We start from the raw sequence: 20,977 nt of genomic DNA, 5'->3' as shown, positions 1-20,977 counted from the left end.
CGAGGTCGTCCAATCAGTGGCCAAGTTTAAAAGGGAAATAAAAACTGGAATGTGACCCTCAAGTCTGGTTTTCATGATTAGATAACACCCGCACCCCCACCTTGGAATCCCATCAGTGATCAGAGCATTTACAGAGTCCTGATTCCAAACCTTAGGGTTTCACTTTCCCTAGAGTTGCTTTTGCCCAGAACTGAGTCACTGGTGTTCTGGGCTACATAGACCACCATTCTCCCCCCAACTCTATGTCAGAGGCATAGAAGCTGATGCCTGATGCCTAGTTAAGATGCTCAATCACTTGTCCAAGGTCACCCTGAAGGAGGTTCCTCAGTAGTACTCAGTCTTGAGCAAAGCTTTTAAAAAAGGAGGGGCCACATTTTTTAATGTCTTCCCAGAGGATACAGCAAATTAAGACCAATGGACAGAAGTTAAATGGACAGCTAAGCGAAGCTGACAGCAAGTCTCAGTTTCCCTCAGCTGTAAAATGCCGAGGAGAGTTTTCTTGGGGGATTTTAACAGAAATAGGTAAGATAATTAATATGAACCACCTAACACAATGTCTGCTATGTAATAGGTAATCAAAAAGTCCATTCCTTTCTTCCTCCTGACAGTGGAATATAACACCCCTGAATACAGAAATCCATCAAACACAGAAGTCCATCTGTCTACACACCCTTGATCTCCAATATCCCCTTCACTATTACATTACAAGTGTACAGGGCAGTCTTTTTTTTTTTTTTTAATGTATGTATTTGGCTGCACCAAATATATTTGGGTCTTAGTTGCAGCTTGCGGACTCCTTGCTGGGGCATGTGGGATCTAGTTCCCTGATCAGAGATTGAAGCCAGGCCCCCCGCATTGGGAGCGTGGAGTCTTAGCCACTGAACCCCCCAGGGAAGTCCCTACAGGGCAAACTTGAAATCCATGAGTACACCATGGATGCTAAGACTTTCTAAGCTGTCAATGCTCTACTGAGATGACTCATCGTTTCCAGAGTCATTTCCATTTACATGGGATATTAATAGACCAAATGGAAAAAAAAAAAAAAAAAGCAGGGGGTGAGAGGCTGGGTAGGGAATAGTTAATCTAGAAAACTAAGCCAAGTGAAATTAAACATCCCGTAAACTCCTTATCCAGGGTTTGTTCTGTGAGGACTTGTACTCGGCGTGTTTCACTTCTCAACTAGAGCGTCGGTGTCCTCAGGGCAGCATTTAAGTGATCTCTGAATGACATGCTGCCCCGGCTGGGGAACAGGTGGCACCATCACGGTGGCCAGTGTGAGGACCTGGAGCCTGGAGGGTACATCAAATGTTCAGGGGATGTCAGTCTGGGGAGTCAGTGGTGGTATAGCAAGTATACCAACACGTGTTAAAACAGGGTTAATAACATCCTCTCCCATACATAAAACACCCTGGCAATGGCATCTAGTATTAACCAGAGGACCCAGTGAAGTCACTCAGTCACGTCCAACTCTTTGCAACCCCATGGACTGTAGCCCACCAGGCTCCTCCGTCCATGGAATTTTCCAGGCTAGAGTACTGGAGTGGGTTGCCATTTCCTTCTCCAGGGGATCTTCCTGACCCAGGGATCGAACCGAGGTCTCCCACATTGCAGGCAGACGCTTTACCGTCTGAGCCACCAGGGACACCCCTAATATTAACAGGTGCCATGGATCTGAAACTCTCACTGCGAGCAGCCCAGACAAGTCATGCCCTAAACGGACACATCTTCAAAACACCAGCTTTCCCTGAGAAGCTCTCTCTTAAACCATCTGTGGGGGAAGGACCAGCGGTCTTCTGTTTGCTTGTCTGTTTTAAATTTTCAATTCATCACACAATACTTCCGAAAAGTTCAGTTGAAAAAGGGACTTCCGCAGACATCGGGAACAGGACACTGTGGCAGAAGGACAGGGAGGAATGGATTGGAAGAGTAGCGCTGAAACATACACATTACCATATGTAAAACAGATAGCCGGCGGGAATTTACTGTATGAGGCAGGGAGCTCAAACCCAGTGCTCTGTGACGACCTAGAGGGGTGGGACGGGATGGGAGGTGGGAGGGAGGGTCAAGAGGGAAGGGACATGTGTATACCTGTGGCTGATCCATGTCAGCGTATGGCAGAAACTAACATAATATTGTAAAGCAATTACTCTCCAATGAAAAATATATATTTACAAAAGGGATTCCTAGAGCAATAAAATTAACCGAGACCTATAAAATACAATTGGGACACAATACATGCCTCCATTAAAGAGGCCTTAGAAATCTTCCACGGGCAATCCCACTCCTTACGGAAGAAAGAAAGTGCCCTGCTCATAGCCACACCACTTCTCAGCGGCAGAGCTGGGGAGGACTCAACTCTTTCTCTTGGGACATGGAAGCTGGTCCCCTGACAGCCCACGGCCCTGGCTAACCTCTGCTTCTCACCCTTCCATCACACGAGGATGAGGCAAATGAGGCTCCTGCCCTGGGTGTGAAATTTAAGGAGGTGCCCCCACATCAGTCATGAAGATAAATAATATTTCAATGTAGTAATTTTTTTTATAGGCAAGTCTATGCTGTGATAACAAATAATTACCAACATCTCAGTGACCCCATGAACTGGCTCCTCTGTCCATGGAATTCTCCAGGCAAGCATACTGGAGTGGGTAGCCTTTCCCTTCTCCAGGGGATCTTCCCAACCCAGGGATCAAACCTGGGTCTCCTGGATTACAGGCAAATTCTATACTGTGTGAACCACGAGGGAAGCCTACAAAATGTCAGTGGCTTAATACAATTGACTCAAGTCAATGTAAGCTGGTTGCCCTCCTCCCTCTTACACGGAACACATGGCCTCCAAGATCACGGCAGGAAGGAAAGGGGAAATGGGGGAGACATACTAACTCTTCACTGCTTGACCCAGTGGTAAAACTACTAATTCTACTTACATTTCTTTGGCCAGAATTAATTACATATTCCTACCCTAACTGCCAGCGCATTAGAAAATGTAGATAATCACATCTATTATGGAGATAATCATAGATATTTGGCGACCACTAAGAGTCTCTCCTTGATTTGGGGGGGGGAAATTATATCTATAAACTTCATGTTATACCACCCCCCAAGTCAGAATTTTACATAGACAGGATCGTTAACAGTGCTAAGCTTGGCAATACTGGACCCTACAGCAAAAGGTAAAATCAGTAATGCTGCCTTTACATAAAATGTTTCTCTTTGGTTCAGCATCCATTTGATTGCATTAATTCTGCAAAGGGAGTCATAGGTCAGGGTGTTCAGAAACAGTTGATGTCAGGGTTATCACAGTGAGGCTGTGGTTTGGGCATGCCACATTTAGCTACCGGCTAAAACAACTTGCAGCCAGGTGAAGGACAGAAGGGGTTCCAGGAGGCACCCCAACACAAATCAATCACTGTGCTCCTTCCATTCTATGTATGATTGATAGAATTTATGATTGATTATACATTTTCACTGATTGGAAGATGTATGATCAATGAATTAATTGCTTTTCAGAAGGAAAAAAAAAAAAAAAAGACAGGTAAGGGACTTTTCAGGTCGTCCAGGGATTAAAAATCCACCTTGCAATGCAGGTACTTGGGTCTGATCCCTGGCTGGGGAGCTAAGATCCAACATGCTGTGTGGCAACTAGTGAGGCCGTGCGCCTCCAGCAGAGAAGCCCACAGGCCGCAATGGAAAAAGATCCTGCCTGCCGAAACTAAGACCTGATAGAGCCCCAAATAAATGAACACCTATTTTAAAAATGACTGGTAAGCTTCTTCTGACACCAACTATAAGAAACACCCAGGGACATTCCTGGTGGCAGAGTGGATAAGAACCCACCTGCCAATGCAGGGGACAGGGGTTCCATCCCTGATCCGGGAAGATCCCACATGCCGTGAAGCAACCAAGTGGGAGAGCCATGACTACTGAGCCTACACTCCCAAAGGGGATGCTCTGCAACAAGAGGAGCCACCACAATGAGAAGCCCCTCATACCGCAACGAAGAGTAGCCCCCCCCCCCACCTGCCACAACTACGGAGTGAGAGTTGGACCATAAAGAAAGCTGAGCGCCGAAGAATTGATGCTTTTAACTGTGGTGTTGGAGAAGACTTTTGGGAGTCCCTTGGACTGCAAGGAGATCCAACCAGATCATCCTAAAGGAAATCAGTCCTGAATACTCATTGGAAGGACTGATGCTGAAGCTGAAGCTCCAATACTTTGGCCACCTGATACAAAGAATGGACTCACTGGAAAAGACCCTGATGCTGGGAAAGATTGAAAGCAGGAGGAGAAGGGGACGACAGAGGATGAGATGGTTGGATGGCATCACCGACTCAATGGACATGAGTCTGAGTAAGCTCAGGGAGCTGGTGATCAACAGGGAAGCCCAGAGTGCTGCAGTCCACGGGGTCGCAAAGAGTCTGACATGACTGAGCAACTGATCTGAACTGAACAGAAAGCCCAGGCAAAGCAACTAAGACCCAGTATGGCCAAAAATAAAGCAAAAACAAACAAACAAACAAACAAACAAACCCAGATTAAAAAAAAAAAGAAAAACACATGTGGAACAACAACAAAAAAGATGGGGGGACTCTTAAAATGTAGGCAATACAGTAAAATGTTTTAAGATTCCCAGGCAGAAAAGTCAACACTCCAACCAAACTCAGAGAGCAAATGAATTTTATTAATGAGTGATGGGGCAAGCCCACGGACTAGCCCAACAGGATCCTCTGTCCATGGGATTCTTCAGGCAAGAACCCTGGAGTGTGTTGCCATGCCCTCCTCCAGGGGATCTTCCCGACCCAAGAATTGAACCTGCAGCGCCTGCAATGCAGGTGGGTGTTTTTACTGCTGATCGGACCGGGAAGCCCAAAATGCTGGGGCATATTTACTCAAATCAACAGACAAAAGTACCTATTCTAACAATCCAGGCACAGCCCATTAACCATGACAGGCCTCAGGCAAAATGCTCAGTGTGAGAAATAACAGGGCAGCCCTCATTCTGAATGGATCCCAGGAGGGCCCTCCCCAAGGCTCCCAGATTTCCCTCCTGCCCCTCCTTCTCCTTCCAAAACCAGTTCTCAGCAAATGGAGTCATTCCCTTGCCTTGGCCAGTTATTATTGTGACAGGGATTAAAATATTAAACTGAAGAGATGGAATTTAAATGACAACTGGAGAATCACTCTGCGTGGGTCCGGGTGGGCTTTATACATCAGGTAGGCTGAAGGCCCACACTTGTCTCTTTCTAAACAGTGTTTCCAGCGTTCAGTGGAATAAGGCAGTCATCTCCCTGAGTTTCCGGAAATCCTCCCCCGCAGCCAGCCGTTCAAAAAAGGTCAAGGCGAGAAACTCCACACCAGATGGCCAAGTGGCTTTTGAACCCAGTTGCGGGCCCCTCCAGGGCACTGCAACCTTCCGTCCAGAAAGCTCCCCAGGTGGCGCTAGTGGTAAAGAACCCGCTTCCCAGTACCGGAGACTCTAAAGACGCGAGTTCGATCCCCGGGTGGGGAAGATCCCCTGGAGACGGGAACGGCAACTCACTCCTGTATTCTTGATTGGAGTGTTCCATGGACAGAGGAGCCTGGGAGGCTACAGTCCATGAGGTCACAAGGAGTTAGACACGACTGAAACCACTTTGCGGCAGCAGTCCAGAAAGCACGGCTCTGGGACGGGAGGGTCTTCAGCGCCCCCACTCCACTCTGGACTGGAGAGCCGGGAGGGGAAGGAACCCTCCAGAAGCCCTGAAACGGGCTCAGAACGTCTGAACCAGGCACCACCCAGACTGGGGGGCGGATTTCACACAAGCGGAGGAACTCGGACTGGACAGGGAAGCAGGAAGATAGGCTGGACGAGGGTACCTTGTAGCTGGGTGGGGGGCACCGCCTGCGGCGCGTCCCTGAAGCGGGCCCACCCTCCTTCCCGGGGGAGACCTCTGCGACCCTCCGCACCTGGACAGGAGGGAAGGCCATCTCCTCACAGCCCCCGGGGCGTCCCCAAAGCGACCTGCGTCCTCACACCACTGATGGCCGGCCGGGAGCAGGAGAGCTGACGTCAGCGTTCAGGGCGCTCGAGAGGCTTTGGGGGCCACCCTCTCCTCAGAGCCGCGAGCAGGAGGGCAGGCGACTCTCTACCGAGGACTCGCCCCACTTCCAGCCGGGGTGGGGGAAGGGTCCGGGGTGCGCCTTGGTTGGGGTGGGAGGGGTCACCCCGCCACCCCCAGAGAACCCCCGGCCGGCCCGGGGCTACGCGTGGGGCTGAGACCGCGGCAGCACGTGGGCGCCTCGCCCCGCGTTTCCAGCCCTCGACCCCCACCATTTCCTCCGCCGTCTTAGCAATCCCGCGTGCCCCGCGGCGCCGGCCTGCGGACTCCGCGCCCGACCCTTACCGCGGGTCCCTTGGTGAACCTGAAACAGCCGGGAGCGGGGCGGTGGGGGGTGGCAGTGAAAACCCGCACTCCGCCCGCGACCCCGAGTCGCACCTGCTCGATGCGATCTCAGCGCGCACGCCGGCGGGCAGGGCCCCAGTTTTCCAGACGCACGTGCTGGTCAGCGCGCATCCCACCGAAATCCCCGCGCTTCCGCCGCCGCCGGGTCTGCGGGGCACGTGTGCGTGTTTCAGAGTGTGTGTGTGGGGGGGGTCATGACCGACACTGGGGGGGGGGGTGGTCTCCCGGGGTCAGAGTGGGTCCCGCGCCGCCGCGGCCGCAGGGGACCACAGCCCCCCGGGCTACAGCGCGCGGTGGCGAGGGGAGCGCGCGGCACGCCGTGCACTTCCTGTTCGAAGCGCGCCGCCATCCACCGCCCCGCGCCGCCAGCCTGCGTCCGGGCCAGGCCCGGCCCTTCTCGGAGTCCCGGGCCCCGGAGCGACGGAGGCGGGGGGACGGAGCGGGCGCCCAGGCCTCCGCTCCCCGCGGGGCTCCCGCGCGCTCTCCGGCCCGCCGCCAGCAGCCGAGCTCGCCGCCGCGCCGCGGTCCAATTGCGCAGAGTCTCCGCGTTTGCACCTCCTCTTCCCCTCCTCCTCCTCCCTCCCTCGCCCAGAAAGGGGGACGGACCTCGCTCCAGGCTGCGGGCTGGTTTATTCTGCGGCCGAGGCTCACGTTAATATATATAGCGTCTCGCTCTCGCCAGATCTTCCGCTCAGGCTCAGGCAATAGGAGGGCTGCTTCTCAGTGTTTAACTGCACCTGCCTGTCCGATTACCTCTGGGAATCGGGGAGTGGCGGGGAGCCGGGAGGGTGGGAAATGTTGCCTCGCCTTGCCAAAGGAAGAAAACTTTGTCACCCGGCGGGAGCCCGCTGCCACGCGTAGCCCGAGCCAGGACGGCCTCGGGCTTCGGTTCTGCCTCGGACGATCCCGTAGGAGGAAGCGGACACGTGAACCCGGCGGTCCCGCCGACCGCCACCCGCGGCGGGCCCGAGGTCCCTGCCCCACCTCCCTCCCGCGGAAGTCCCCACGCGGTGTCTTCAGGCGGGAGGGGACAGTAAACAGCGCCCGCGGCCGACGGCGGGGGCCGGGCACGGGGAAGGAGAGGACCGAATTCCAGGAACGGGTCACCCGGAATTAACTTCGGCTTAAAGTTATGGGAAGCGCGGCCATGGACACCAAGAAGAAGAAAGATGTTTGCAGCCCCGGCGGGAGCGGCGGCAAGAAAAACAGCAGCCAGAAGCGGCGTTCGCTGCGGGTGCACATTCCGGTGAGTCCGGCCCCACGGGGCCTCCCGCTCGCCGTCCCCCGCGGCGCTCCGAGCCGGCGCGGAAGCGGTTAACGCGGGCGGCCCTGCCGCCGTGCGCGCCCCTCCTGCCGCTCCGGGGACGGCTGACGGCGCGGGGCCGAGCTGCGCCGCCGGGCTGGGGCTCCCTCTCCCGCCCCGCCCGCGTGCCGCCCGGGCCGGGCGACCCACCGTCTGCGGCCGGGCGGGCTGGGCGTAGCCCGGGATCCCGCCGGGTGCGGGTGCGGGGGGCGGTGCGTAGGGTTGTTTTTGTTGAAGGAGGACCGTGTGGATTGCGCTCCGGGGAGGTGGAGCCGCGCGCCGCGGCTGGGGACCGACGGGAGGGGCGGTGGGTGGGGACAGCGGGGGAGGGGGCGGTGGCTGTGTAGCTGCGCCCTTAAACGGACCCCCCCTCCATCCCGCTCCCCAGCACCCAGCTCCTCATCTTCCCTCGGGTGTCTCTGGACCCGGGGCGGGAGGCTCCTCTGCAGCCGGCCCCAGTGCCTGACCCTGGGAGCACATTTCAGGCATTTGGAGGCTCCAGACCCCCTAAGGCGTGCACGGCCCTCGCGAACTTCAGCCCTGGTCACGCCGGCCGCCGGGCCGGACTTTGGCGACATCGATCAGTCTGCAGCTTGACTTTGTCCGGCTGGAGGGCGTGGCGGGCTGGGGTCGTGCGCCCACCCTGCGGTTTGCCTGCCCCTGGCCCCCCCGCAGCCTTCCCTAGCCACTCCATGGGTGGGTGGATGGGGGGTTGGTCTGATGCTGAGCCCTGCAGCCCTTACCTGCACCTGAAGGAAGCCCCCAGCTGGGTCACACCCCCAGCCTTCACTAACCGAGTACACATGTGTCCAAACACACACACAAGAGAACTTCGTGGAGGATGTAATGTTGATGATGGGTGACCGGTCTTGGGCACAGGGCTGCCTCCCACCTCACCTTGTTACAGACACCTCCTGGAAGCTAATCCTTCCTGACAGCCGCTGGGGTGGGGTGGGGGAGTGAGGCAGGGGAAGGTGGGGTGCTGGCCAAGCATTTTCTGCTGGGAACTCTCTTGGGCACTTCACTCCGGTGTTTGTTGACTGCGCTTCCTTCCCAGTCCTGTGTGCAAACACTGGCCAGGAAGGTCAGGTACTGGGGGAGCCCCAGACATCTGATGGGTACTTCAGGGAGCAGCCCCAAGTTGGGACAGGTGGCCAGCCCTCCCTGGCAAGGAAGAGCTGAGGGAGCAGGTGACTGGGCCCAAGCTTGCAGTGTGACCACCAGGGTGGTGACCCAAGCTTGCAGGAATAAGCATGCCTTTGAAAAAATAAACATCCTATTTGAAAATGAGATAGTCCTGTTTACATTCCTAACGTGAGATATTTTGAGCCATATTTGTAAATGAAAAGTTAGACAGCAGTAGGCGAAGCCTCCCTCTGGTAGTCTTCACTTGATGGAGCCATTTAACCACTCAGCTTCTCCTGTTTGTCAAACAGATAATAGCTTTGCTTTGTCCCCCTTTCAAGTCTGTTGATATAAAATAACTCGCGGGAAAGCTCATACCAGTGCAAACTGTTATATGAATGTGTGGCTATTACACTTAGATCAGAGCATCTACTTTAAAAGAGAGAAAAGAAAATGACAACTAGTGCCCAGGCCATATCCTATTCATGCTGGTCTCAAATGGGCACACGTGTGTGGGGCACGCTCCGGAGGGGTGGAGGGCAAAACCCAGAACCCCGAAAAGGACCAAGCAGCCAACGTGTGACGGCGGAAAAGCCGCCATAGAGTTGGAATCCTCTCACCAGCCCTCCTGCTGCTGGTGATGACTTTGGCTGCTTTAGACGTCGTTCTTGGCCCGATGCAGCCCTTACAGAAAGTACCGTTCACTCAGTTATTCCACAGCACGTGGGCTGTGCTCCTTGATGGTGAGATCCAGGGGGAAAGGAGAGGGCCTCTGTCTGTGCTTTCACAGGGCCTGCATTTACTGTGTGTTTGGGGGCAGGGGCAACCAAGAGGGTGTTGTCACTAACAACTAGTAATTACCTGTGGGTCCCTGTGCTGGGCTGGGTGAGAGTTACATGCCAGCTGGGAGAATGTGGCATTCAGACAGATGTTTGCAGATGACAGGTTGACCGGGGCAGGCGGTACCTGCTTTCAGAGGGGAGAGAAGGGAGAGATGGCAGGGCATTGACATATTCAAAGAGACTCTGCGCCCAGAGGTGGTAGGCAGGACAGAGAGGTGTCAGGGGCATGGCGGGGGATCACCCCTGCCAGGGAACCAGCTTGAGCCCCCCTCTGGAGTTGGGATGTGTGGGGCTGTTTCCAGATCTAGCAAAGGACCCCTTTTTCATGGACGAAAGGGTTTGAGAAATCAGGGTAATCGGAAATACGTGAAGGTCAGATCAAGGAGAGCCTTTTATCGGCCTTATAAGATTTAGCAAGTAGAAATACTAAATGCCCAGTTAAATTCAAATTTTAAACACTGAACAACTTCTTAGTGTACGAATGTGCCAGGCACCATTTGGGATAAACTTATACTAAAAGAAAAACCGTCCGTTGTTACCCACAGTTCCACTTTAACTGGCCTCCTGTGTCTTCTCTGGGAGTGCTTCCTGGGAGTTAGGCCCAGGAATGAGGATGCCCCCCCCTGGAGCCCTTGGGAAGCTCAGTAGATGCGATGGGTGTCCTTCCTGCTGCGCCCAGAGCCCACCCGGGGTTCCCTGCAGCCTTGCTGGACAGCTCCACTCCACATCACGGCTGCTCACTGTCTCTCTGCTCCTCAAGGACGCCTCTTGAATAGTGGCAGCTCGCTCAGCCTGAGTACAGGCTGGAGTGGGAATGTCGGGGTTGGGATTATGCTCTAAAGGGGCAGCCCTCACCAAGGAGGAATGCAGGTGGGGGAAAAGGTTCTATCTTGGGTTCTGTGGAGGCCTCCAAGGGTCCCAGCAGGACCCAGCCCCGGTTGCCCAGAGTGGTGGACTTAGCAGTCATTCACCTGCTCTTTCTGTCTGGCCTGACTTCCTTGCCTCGCCTCCCCCGCTCCCTGGGATAAACTACTGAATCCAAGTCATTGTCTCACTGTTTTGAGGGGGAATTTCAAGTCAGAGGCTTCCCTGGTGGCTCATACGGTAGAGAATCTGCCTGCAGTGCAGGAGACCGGAGTTCGATCCCTGGGTTGGGAAGATCCCCTGGAGAAGGAAATGGTAATCCACTCCAGTATTCTTGCCTGGAGAATCCCATGGACAGAGGAGCCTGGTGGGCTCCAGTCCATGGGGTCACAAAGAGTCGGACACAACTGAGCGACTTCACTTCCACTTTAAAGTAAGAAGCAATTAAAAGTGATGACGACACCACTTCGCGGAGCAGAGTTATGGGGACTGGGCTGGTGTCAAAGGAAGCGATCAAATGCTTGGGTAAAAAACCCAGAGATCAGCATTTGAGGGCTTGAACTGTAGTAATGATAAGAGAAAACAGACAGAGGCAAGATGGAAGATGGTCAGCCGTGGTGGCTGATGGATGGCAAGGGATTGAGCTGGCTTTAGGATTGCAGGACATTTGGTATCAGGAGCCGGTTCTTGGGGGAAGATTGTGAGTCTGTCACAGCCCAGGTGGACTTGAGCAGCGAATCAAAGGGCATCACTTCTGCCGCCTCCCCCAACACCTGGTGGTCATTGGTGTTCGTTTCCCAGGATGCTCGGGATTCTAAAGAGCGGCTTCTGGAAGATACCGTGGCTCTGGCAATCCAGTGGTGGGGTCCTTTGGTGGCGGCCAGTGACACTAACTATGGTATCCAAAGCAGCTGGGCTTTTTTTCTGAAATGGACATGACTGGACTCAGTCTCCAGCCTCACATCTGATGCGTAAACAGAACTATGACCAAGGATGTTGGGGGAGATAATTGCAAACCTCCATCCTAGGCTCTTTAATCTAGATCTTTCTTTTTAATTTATTTTACTTCTTTGTTTTTTACTTTGTAATTTTTTTTGGCTGCACTGGGTCTTCATTACTGCAGGCAGGCTTTCTCTGGTGATGGTCAGTGGGGGCGTCTCATTGCAGTGGCTTCTCTTGTTGGGGAGCACAGACTCTAGGGCGTGTGAGCGCAGTCGTTGCAGCTCATGGGCTCAGTAGTTGTGGCTTCCGGGCTTAGTTGCTCTGAGGCACGTGGGTTCTTCCCGGCCCAGGTATTAAACCAGTGTCCCCTGCATTGGCAGATGGATGCTTAACTACTGGACCACCAGGGAAGTCTTTTAAATCATATCCTTAACCCTCTTTTACCCTGCTGTCCCGCCAGCAGCATAGCACATGCTGTGCCCTGAGATAATGGAAAAGAGGAATCAACTTTAGGGGATAGACTAAGGGCTGAGGTGACAGTGGGTGGTGGAGACCCACAGTTACTAACTAAAGTAATTCACTAACTGAATTCTGCTGAAGGGAGAATGGCCCTTGGGCCTGATAGAGGGTGTTGCCTTGCTTGGCTTCGGTCTCGGAGTGGGTCACCTTTGGGGGAGACCCTCTTAGATCTTGTCTGGGCAAAGGGGAGGAGGGAGAGGAGAGGAACGCCTGTGTGCAGGCTCCTCTGGGGCTGTCCTGGGCCTTTAAAAGTAGCAAGACAAGCGTAGCGTTCAGAGTCGTGGTGTGCTGGCACCTCGCCTGGGTTCGCGTTCCTCCGCCTTCATCCCTAATGGAAGGCAGGAGCAGTCATCCAGGTGGTGGGAATGCTTTTAGAAAAGAGCTCATTAGAAGCCTAGCTGTGCCTGGCGACCTGCCAGAACCCTCTGCCCGAGCAGCCATCGCTGGGAGTTACCATGTGCTTTCCTCCTTTCTGTCCGAGAAAAAGAATGTGCCCTGTTAATGTGCAGCCTTACTGTAAGTGGTGACCGCTGGCTGTCTTTTTGACCGTCTTATGGGACCCTGGGACTGTTCACAGGCCAATGATGGGGTAGGAGGCCGGGGGGCAGGGAGGACTTTGGAGAGAAGGACCCACGTGGGGGCCTGTGGGGACACGGAGGCAGCTGGGGGAGGTCAGCCTCGGTCTGAGACAGTGGCCCGATACTTACTGCTGCCAGAGTGCCCAGCCCCTGCATCTCCTGGGAGAGGGGCAGCAGAAATCCGTGTCAGTCCCCAGAGACAGCCTAGAAATAGAGCCAGGAGCAGCTGGCCGGCCTCAGAGGTCATGGAGACCCAGAGTGGCTTGGGCCGGTCGCTGGGGACGTCTTTGCTTGTGGTGTCTCCCGAGGGAAGCTTCGCGCTGCCTGAAGCCCAGTGCCCTTCTCCTTGTAGATGGGCCTGGGACCAGTAGCCTCCATCCAGCCAGATTCTCTCTGCTGGGCAGGGCATGAAGGAGGGGGCCCCGCCCAGGACTGGGAGCTGCCTTCTACCCTGCGCAGGACTGCTCACTGCCCACCTCGCCGCTGGAACTTCCTGGACTAAAGCCTCGGTGAAGGGAAAGCGGGTGCCGTGCGGCAAGGTGCGGGGGTGTGTATCATCTTTGGCCTTGACCTTGGTCAGCGTGTACCACCTTGAGCACGATGGGTTAGGGTTTAGGACAGTGTTTTTCAAAGTGCAGCTTACGGACCAGCCTAAGTCGATCCTCCCAGTGTTTGCTTAAAATGTACATCCTAGGGCTCAGTCCAGAGCTGCTGAATCAGTGTCTCTGGGGCGTGAGACCTGTGGTTCTTTGTTTCTGATAAGTTTTCTGGGTGACTCTCAGGCCTCCAGGGATTTAACAAAGAATTGCTTTCCAACTTCCTCAGTGTGTGGGCTGTGACTCTTGCGTGTGCTGAGTCGTGTCTGACTTTTTTGCGACCCCATGAACTGTAGCCAGGCGCCTCTGTCCATGGGGTTTCCTGGGCAAGAGTCCTGGAGCAGGCTGCCATGTCCTTCTCCAGGCCGGTCGTCCTGACCCAGGGGTTGAACCCACATCTCCTGCATCTCCTGCACTTGGCAGGCAGATTCTTTACCACTTGAGCCACCGGGGAAGCCCCCTGCCCCCATGTTATTCTTTCTATCAGTCTGTCCATCCCCCCATCTAAGTATCTGTGTAGCTATCCATCCATCTCTCTAGCATCTGCACTCTTCCACCTGCCGTTGAGAAGAGAGACTCTTGGCTGCTGACGGTAGAACAAAGGTAGAGTGTTCTGGCTCCCAGATAAAGATGAGTGTCCAGACAGGCCCCCAGCCCGAGTACTCGCTGGTGGTCCAGCCTCTTAGACCTCACTGCATTGTTTCCTGACTTTGCCCCTCAGTGGCTTGATGCATTTTGGGCACCCTGAGCACAGGCTCTTACAGGGCCCAGAGCGTGGTATTGGAGGAGGCAGGGGAGTCAATCATGGAGCCCCCGGAACTGTTCTGTGGCTCCGGGGTTTATGAACGAGGCCTGGCTGTCTCTCTGCAGCTCGCAGGGTGTTGGCTGGACTAACTGTGGGGTGGGCTTCATGTAGCGCGTCGGCTGAATGCACAGCTAAGCACAGTCCAGCTCTGGGCCTGTGGGGGGCACGGGTAGGCAGATAACAGACATAGGGGTACCCTTCCCGGAAGATTCCACCCTACAGACTACGCGTGGATCTCCATGGACCAGCTCACCTAGTGACCTAAGCAGAGCACCAAACACGTGGATTTCAGAATCACACATCCAGTGACTCACAGGCTGGATTCCCTGTCTCATCTTCTTGTCCCCACTTTACAGCTTGTCCCCAGCTGAGAACAGGTGCATCCCCCGTCCCATGGTTGGTGACCCTATCGTCACGTCTAGCCTCTGCTGCCCTGGGCCCACTCTTTCCTAGCACCTGTCTGTGGAGGGTTCAAGGTCCTTGTGTAAACCGGGCTCTGAACACTGCCTTGTGGCCTCATGATAAATGCGATCATTGATATCCTGGGTCATTATTGCGCCAAAAGGACATCGTGAGTTCTGTGGTTCCAGCAGCAGCGGCGGCCCCACACATGTGTGTTCAGGGTTGTGTCTTTCCACACATCATAAACTTGATCTGGTTCTCAGCACTTCACCGGTATCTTTCCCTGCCTGTTTCCTCCTCCAGTAAAAATCTAGCAAAACTGTCTTCTATTACTGATCTGCCCCCAGGGGTTTCCCTTTTGACCCAAGTCTGACTCCAGAAAAACTGGAAGCACGTCTTAACTTGCCAAGGGCTTTTCACCTGCTCAGACTTCATTCTGTTTAACTTCAGCACATCAGCTTGTGTCTTCTGAAACCATCCAGACACGTAATTGTGCTCTTCAATGATGCTGTTTCTTTTTTTGTTTGTTTTTTGATGTTCATTTATTTGGCTGCCTCGTGTCTGAGTTGCAGCATGTGGGATCTTGGTTGCAGCAGGCAGGATCTTTTGATGTGGGGCACAGACTCCAGCTGTGGCACGGGGCCTCGATTGTCATCTCTCGGGCTGAGCTGCCCTGAGGCATATGGGGTCTTCGTTCCCCAACTAGGGATCAGACTCACGTCCCCTGAGTTGAAAGGCAGAGTCTTAAACCACTCAGCCACTAGAAAGGTCCCACAGGATGCTGTTTCTTAACTATCTGTTTTTCTTCTACTTTTCCCATCTTGATATATTTAGCTCACTGCCAGCGATGTCTGTTTCTGGGCACTATTTCACTTTTATGGGGTTACTCAGGTCACCAAACAGGCCACAGACCCTGGAAGAGCTGGGTTAGAATGGCCTTCCTTCCCCATTCTCCCCCATCCACTACCCCCGCTCTGACCCAGAACAGTGGGTATCAACACATGTGAATGCCTGTGACTCCCACCTCTTTCCAGACAGTGGCCCAGCCCATCTTGATATCCCTGGACAGCAAACCGAATGTCAGCATGTGGTCAGAGGCTTTAAGATAAGGGACAGACAGTGGCCGATGCTGTGCTGAGCACTGGAGGTGAAGAAGTCCTTCATTTGCTTGGTCAGTCGACCGTGACCTTGCTGTCAGACGGGCGGGGGAGCCTCAGGGGAGAGGCTGCGTCCCCATGGCTCAACCCCAGGGAATTCTTAGAGAGACCCCCACTGTGCGCTGTGTGCAGCTGAGCAGAGGAAATGGTTGAGGGCTTGTCAGCCGGGCTTCCCCTCCAGGGAAGGCTGGTTTAGCCCCGCGTCGGAACGGTTAACCCCAATCTCGCTCATCTCTTTCTTCCTCTGCCTGCTTTGAAAATGATTTGATCCGCATCCTTCCCTTCCTGTTGACAGGAAGCCCTTCTCTGCCAGCTCACGGCTTGTCACACACCCATCAGATATCATCCGGGCTTTGGGGCTCGTGCCAGAGCCTCTGTGTGTTGATATACTCTGACCTGGCAGCAAAGTCGCTGATGAATGGACAACAAAGATCACTTTGCTCTGGGTCACCCCAGGGGTCCAGCCTTTCTTCCAGGTGGCTGAGGCCGGGTCTTAGCTGTGGGAGGCGTGCAGCCCTGCCCACCTCCTGCGGGGACCCGTCGGGGGCTCAGTGCAGAGCTCGGCAGGTGGTCCTGCGGGACCTCACTGGTGCTGGGTGGGGGGGGGGACTGGAGGAAGGATATGATGGGGCCAGAATTTTAGGATGTGGGGGCCAGCTTCTCATTTGGAAGGAAATAGGGAGGTAGGTTGCTGGGAGCATATTTACAACTGGGCACCTTTAGAGCTGGAACTGGGAAACCCGTGAGCCCATTTCTATCTGTTTCCCAGGTCTCGTGCTAGACGTTGAGGATACAGAGGTGAACGGGATCATAGATGACTTGTGTCTCCTGAAAGATGATGTAATCCTAACCTCTGGTAGCAGTGACTGTGACCTGATTTGGAAGTAGGGTCTCTGCAAATGAAATGGCTAAGTTAAGCTGAGGTCAATAGAGCTGGTGTCCTTATAAAAAGAGGAAAATATGGATACAGAGGGGCTTACCCTGGTGGCGCTAGTAGTAAGGAAGTCACTGGTCAAAGCAGGAGACATAAGAGACGCGGGTTCGATCCCTGGGTTGGGAAGATCCCCTGGAGAAGGAAATGGCAACCCACTCCAGTATTCTTGCCTGGGATAATCCCATGGACAAGAGGAGCCTGGCGGGCTACAGTCCATGGGGTTGCAAAGAGTCGGACACGCCTGAAGCGACTTAGCACATGGATACAGAGACACAGAAGGAAGATCATGGGAAGACAGGCAGAGGTTACAGAGATGCTGTCATAAGCCAAGGATCCCTGGGGCTACTGGGGACTGAAGAAGCAAGGGAGGGCCCTCCCCTGGGGTTCCGAGGGAGCGTAGCCCTGCCCACACCTTGCTTTCAGCCTCTGGCCTCTGGAACTGAGAGAGAATTTATATACTTTTTAAATGCACATTGTTCGGGAATTTCCCTGGCGGTTCAGTGGTTGAGTTTGCCTTCCAATCTATACTGGGGTGTGGGTTCCATCCCTGGTCGGAGAGATAAGCTTCCGCAAGTCTCAGGGCCGAAAAACCAAACCATAAAACAAACAATATTGTAGTAAATTCGGTAAAGACTTTAAAAATAGTCCACGTCCAAAAAAATCTTTTAAAAAAAACCAAATAGACTTAAAAAAAAAACACCCACCGTTTGTTTGTGGTACATTATGGGGCCCCAGGACCTCATCCAGCAGAGTCCCTGCCTTCACAGCACTGTTGGGGTCAGTGGTCATTGCGCGGTCATCCCCGGGCATTCTTGTCCACAGGATATTGTGAGCACCCCAAAGCACTTTCTTCCTCCTAGCAATTTGGACGGTCCTTGATGGGTAGTGCCATTTGTGATCAATATTACTGATGATCAGATACCCTCTGGGACGACACATTGTCATCAGATTTAGCAATACTGATGGGGCACTTGCTCAGGATGCCAAGTGTGTGCTTGTATATAAGCTGACTCTGCTTATCTCCGAAATAACCCTGTGAAATACTATAACCATCATTATCAGTGTTATTTTCCTTATCACAGAGAAGGCAGTTGAGGCTGTCCACAGCACCCACCTATTCTAGTACAACCTGCCAAGAAAGCTGTGTTGTGTTTAACCTGGGTTTTTGCCATCCCTGCTCTGCCCTGCCCCCGCCCCACGTTGATGCCCGTGAGTGGTCCAGGCAGCCTGGGGTGGGAGGCAAGACTGCCGGGCAGGACAGACACCAGCCCCAGGATGGGCACAGGGAAAATGAAAGATCTGGTCTGCCTTCCACAGGTTTGCCCTTGGGGTTGACCAGGGGTTTATTTGCTCCCTTTTACAGAAAGACATTGAAGCCTGTGATTTACCCGTCTCATCTAGAAAATAATCTGCCATTTATAATTTCATAGATCTTATTTTGTAGTTCTTTCTCATTTTGTCATTTTTTTAATAAGAACTGAATATTAGGATAAACAGCAAAGCAGGAATCAAGACCTTCTGTGCTGGGTATTCATTCAAACGGCTGCAGGGCTTCTTACTGAGTTACCAAACATTTACCAAAAGCCCTCTGTCTGCCAGGCACTGGGCGGGGCTGAGAGTAAAACTATAACCGGGACGGGCTCAGCCCCCACCTCACAGGCTTAGTGCCTACATCCGGTGCTCCGGGCACAAGTCACCATGCAGGTTCACTTTTGCCAACAAGTACCCCAAATCACAGTGGCTTAAAAAAGCAAGCATTTATCCTTCTCAAACATATATAAATATATAAATAATAATGAATAATGTATGCAATAATCAATGTTAATCTTATTACTATATATTTATATACTATATGTTGTGTAGATATAATTATATAATGTGAAAAGTGAAAGTGAAAGTCACTCAGTCATATCCGACTCTTTGCGACCTCATGGACTATACAGTCCATGAATTCTCCAGGCCAGAATACTGGAGTGGGTAGCCGTTCCCTTCTCCAGGGGATCTCCCCAACCCAGGGATCAAACCCAGGTGTCCCGCATTGCAGGCAGATTCTTTACCAGCTGAGGCACCAGGGAAGCCCAATTACATAATCTAATTATAATTATGTGTAATATAGAATAACATATTGTACTTTTCATACATTATAACAGTAACTGTTAATTAAATATTATTTTATAATATACTTATTACTATATTGAGATTTTAAAGTGTTAGTTGCTCAGTCTTGTCTGACTCTTTGTGACCCTATAGATTGTAGCCCACCAGGCTCCTCTGTCCATGAAATTCTCCAGGCAAGAATACTGGAGTGGGTTGCCATTTCCTACTCCAGGGGATCTTCCCGACCCAGGGATTGAACTCAGCTCTCCTGCATGGCAGGCAGATTTTTTTACCGCCTGAGCCACCAGGGAAGCCCAGGATCTTAAACAGGTTGATGTGTGATAGTATTATTGTTTAATAATATGTTATTAATTGTACAATTGCTAGATAGTATTAATAATATTCTTTGTCATACATACTACAAAGAGGATTGCAATCTAGGGTCTACACTTGGCTTGGACACCAGGATCGTATGGAAACTGCTTCGTCCCCAGGACAAGTGAGCACTCAGGGGCTGTGAGTGAGGTTGAGGAGCCCAGGTCCTCCGGAGGCTGGTATTTGATAGCGCCCCCCTCAACCCTCGCCATCGGCTTTCATCACTAAGGAGAGGTGAGCCTCGGGGGAGCTCCTTTGCCCTTGGGGAGAGGCCAGTGCCAGGAGAAGGGAGAGGTAGCTTTTCACCGCTCTTCTTTGCTCGTTAGGTGTATTATGAGATTTCTGAAATGACCTTGGAGCACAGGTAATAGAATACTCTCGGCTCCAAGACAGAGGGAAGTGCCTGGGCAGCAGTATCCACCTGGGTTAGAGGGGGAGCCGGGCAGGGAGACCACCCCAGCAGGCACGGAAGTGGCCCAGAGCTTGCGTGGTGGTCCGGAGCAGAGAGGTCGCTGGTCACTGCTGCGGACCATGGAGGAGGCAGGCCCCAGCACTCCAGGATGGGCCACGGTGGCAAAGCAGGCAGCAAAACTCAGGTTTTCTCCTGGAGGAATGTCAGGAAGAGAGGAGGCCCTCCGGGCAGGTGGGCCCTCGGCACAGGTGAGGGTGGGGGGCGCTTCTGGGGAGCCTGGTCCCAACTGCCTGGCCTGCGGGGAGCTCTGCAGGGGTGTCTGCCCCTCGGGGTAGACAGAAAACGTTTTCAAAGCAGCTCTGTTTTACGCTGGCTCGAGTCAAGGCTGCGGGCAGTGGTGAGCGATCGTAGAGTCCTTTCAGCACAGACCCAGGCTCCAGGCTTGCACTGCTGTCTGCTCTCCTCCTCTGGACATGGTGACCTCGGTCTTCAGGAAAGGCTCAGAGCACAGCTCCGGAGGCTGGGTGTGTGGGCGCTGCATTTATGATCGTAATAAAATATGAAGAAAGATGGAAGAAAGAAAGATGGCGCTAACTCGTGTCCGACTCTTGCAATCCCATGAACTGTAGCCTGCCAGGCTGCTCCGTCCCTGAGATTCTCCAGGCCAGAATACTGGAGTGGGTTGCCATTTCCTTCTCCACAGGATCTTCCCAACCCAGGAATTGAACCCAGGTCTCCCACATGGCAGGCAGATGCTTTATCAACTGAGCTACGTGGGATGCCCCAGTAGAATATGAGTTAAAGTCAAATGGAGGCTTCCCTGGTGTTCCAGTGGTAAAGAATCCGCCTGCCAATGCAGGGGACCACGGGTTCGATCCCTGGTCTGGAAAGATTCCTCGTGCCACGGAGCAACTAAGCCCATGTGCCACGACCACTGAGCCTGCGCTCTAGAGTCTGTGAGCCCCAGCTGATGATGTCCATGCTCTGGAGCCTGTGTTTTGCAATGAGAAGCCCGTGCATTGCAGTGAAGAGCAGCCCCCCACTTTCTGCAACTAGAGAAACCCCAGGTGCCACAGTGAAGATCCAGCACAGGCAGAAATAAAATAATAAACCTTTAAAAAAGTGAATTGGACATTTAGGGTTCTATTCCTTGTTTAATGGTGAGCTACCTCTCAGTGATGTCCCTGACCTTCACCTAAAAATTATTTCAGCCAGTGCATCTGTGCTGCTTCTCGCTTTGGTCCTTCTGTGGCAGGGCAAGGAAAGAAAGCCAACGGGGCAGGGGGAGAAGCTGGACGCTGGGGCAGTCACAGCGAACTCCAGCTGAGCCCCTTGGGATGGAGATGGCCCTTCAGGGTTGTCCAGGATCGGGGCCACGTGGGGGCCAGACCCTCATTGCCTTAGCTGGACCACGTGCTCCTTTGAGAGCGGCGTGCACCTGCACCTTCATCTCCCAGCCCCAAGGAACCACTTCGCACAGGGACACCTCTGCCTTGATGTTGGTGATGAGAAACTGCAGACGCCAAACAGCGAAGCCAGAAGGCTGCTGGGAGAAGATGGTGGGTGCAGATATGGAACCTGGCAAG

General features: G+C 53.4%; 1 protein-coding gene across 2 annotated transcripts in view; it reads left to right on the top strand.

Annotated features, from left to right (window-relative positions):
• The first annotated feature begins 7,052 nt into the window (after nt 1–7,052).
• Nucleotides 7,053–20,977, top strand: part of PRKAG2 (protein kinase AMP-activated non-catalytic subunit gamma 2) — a 293,387-nt gene continuing 279,462 nt past the window's right edge. Inside the window, exon 1 of one of the 2 annotated variants that reach the window (XM_043873272.1) lies at nt 7,053–7,686. In XM_043873272.1, coding sequence (XP_043729207.1) covers nt 7,573–7,686 — 114 coding nt within the window. In that variant the 5' untranslated portion in view covers nt 7,053–7,572. The remainder of the gene's footprint in view (nt 7,687–20,977) is intronic. The other variant, XM_043873274.1, reaches the window with a different exon arrangement.

The sequence above is a fragment of the Cervus elaphus genome, chromosome 18, assembly GCF_910594005.1.
Source record: "Cervus elaphus chromosome 18, mCerEla1.1, whole genome shotgun sequence".
NCBI lineage: Eukaryota > Metazoa > Chordata > Mammalia > Artiodactyla > Cervidae > Cervus > Cervus elaphus.
Note: the sequence above shows the minus strand (reverse complement) of the source record. Positions and strands in the feature narration are given on the sequence as shown.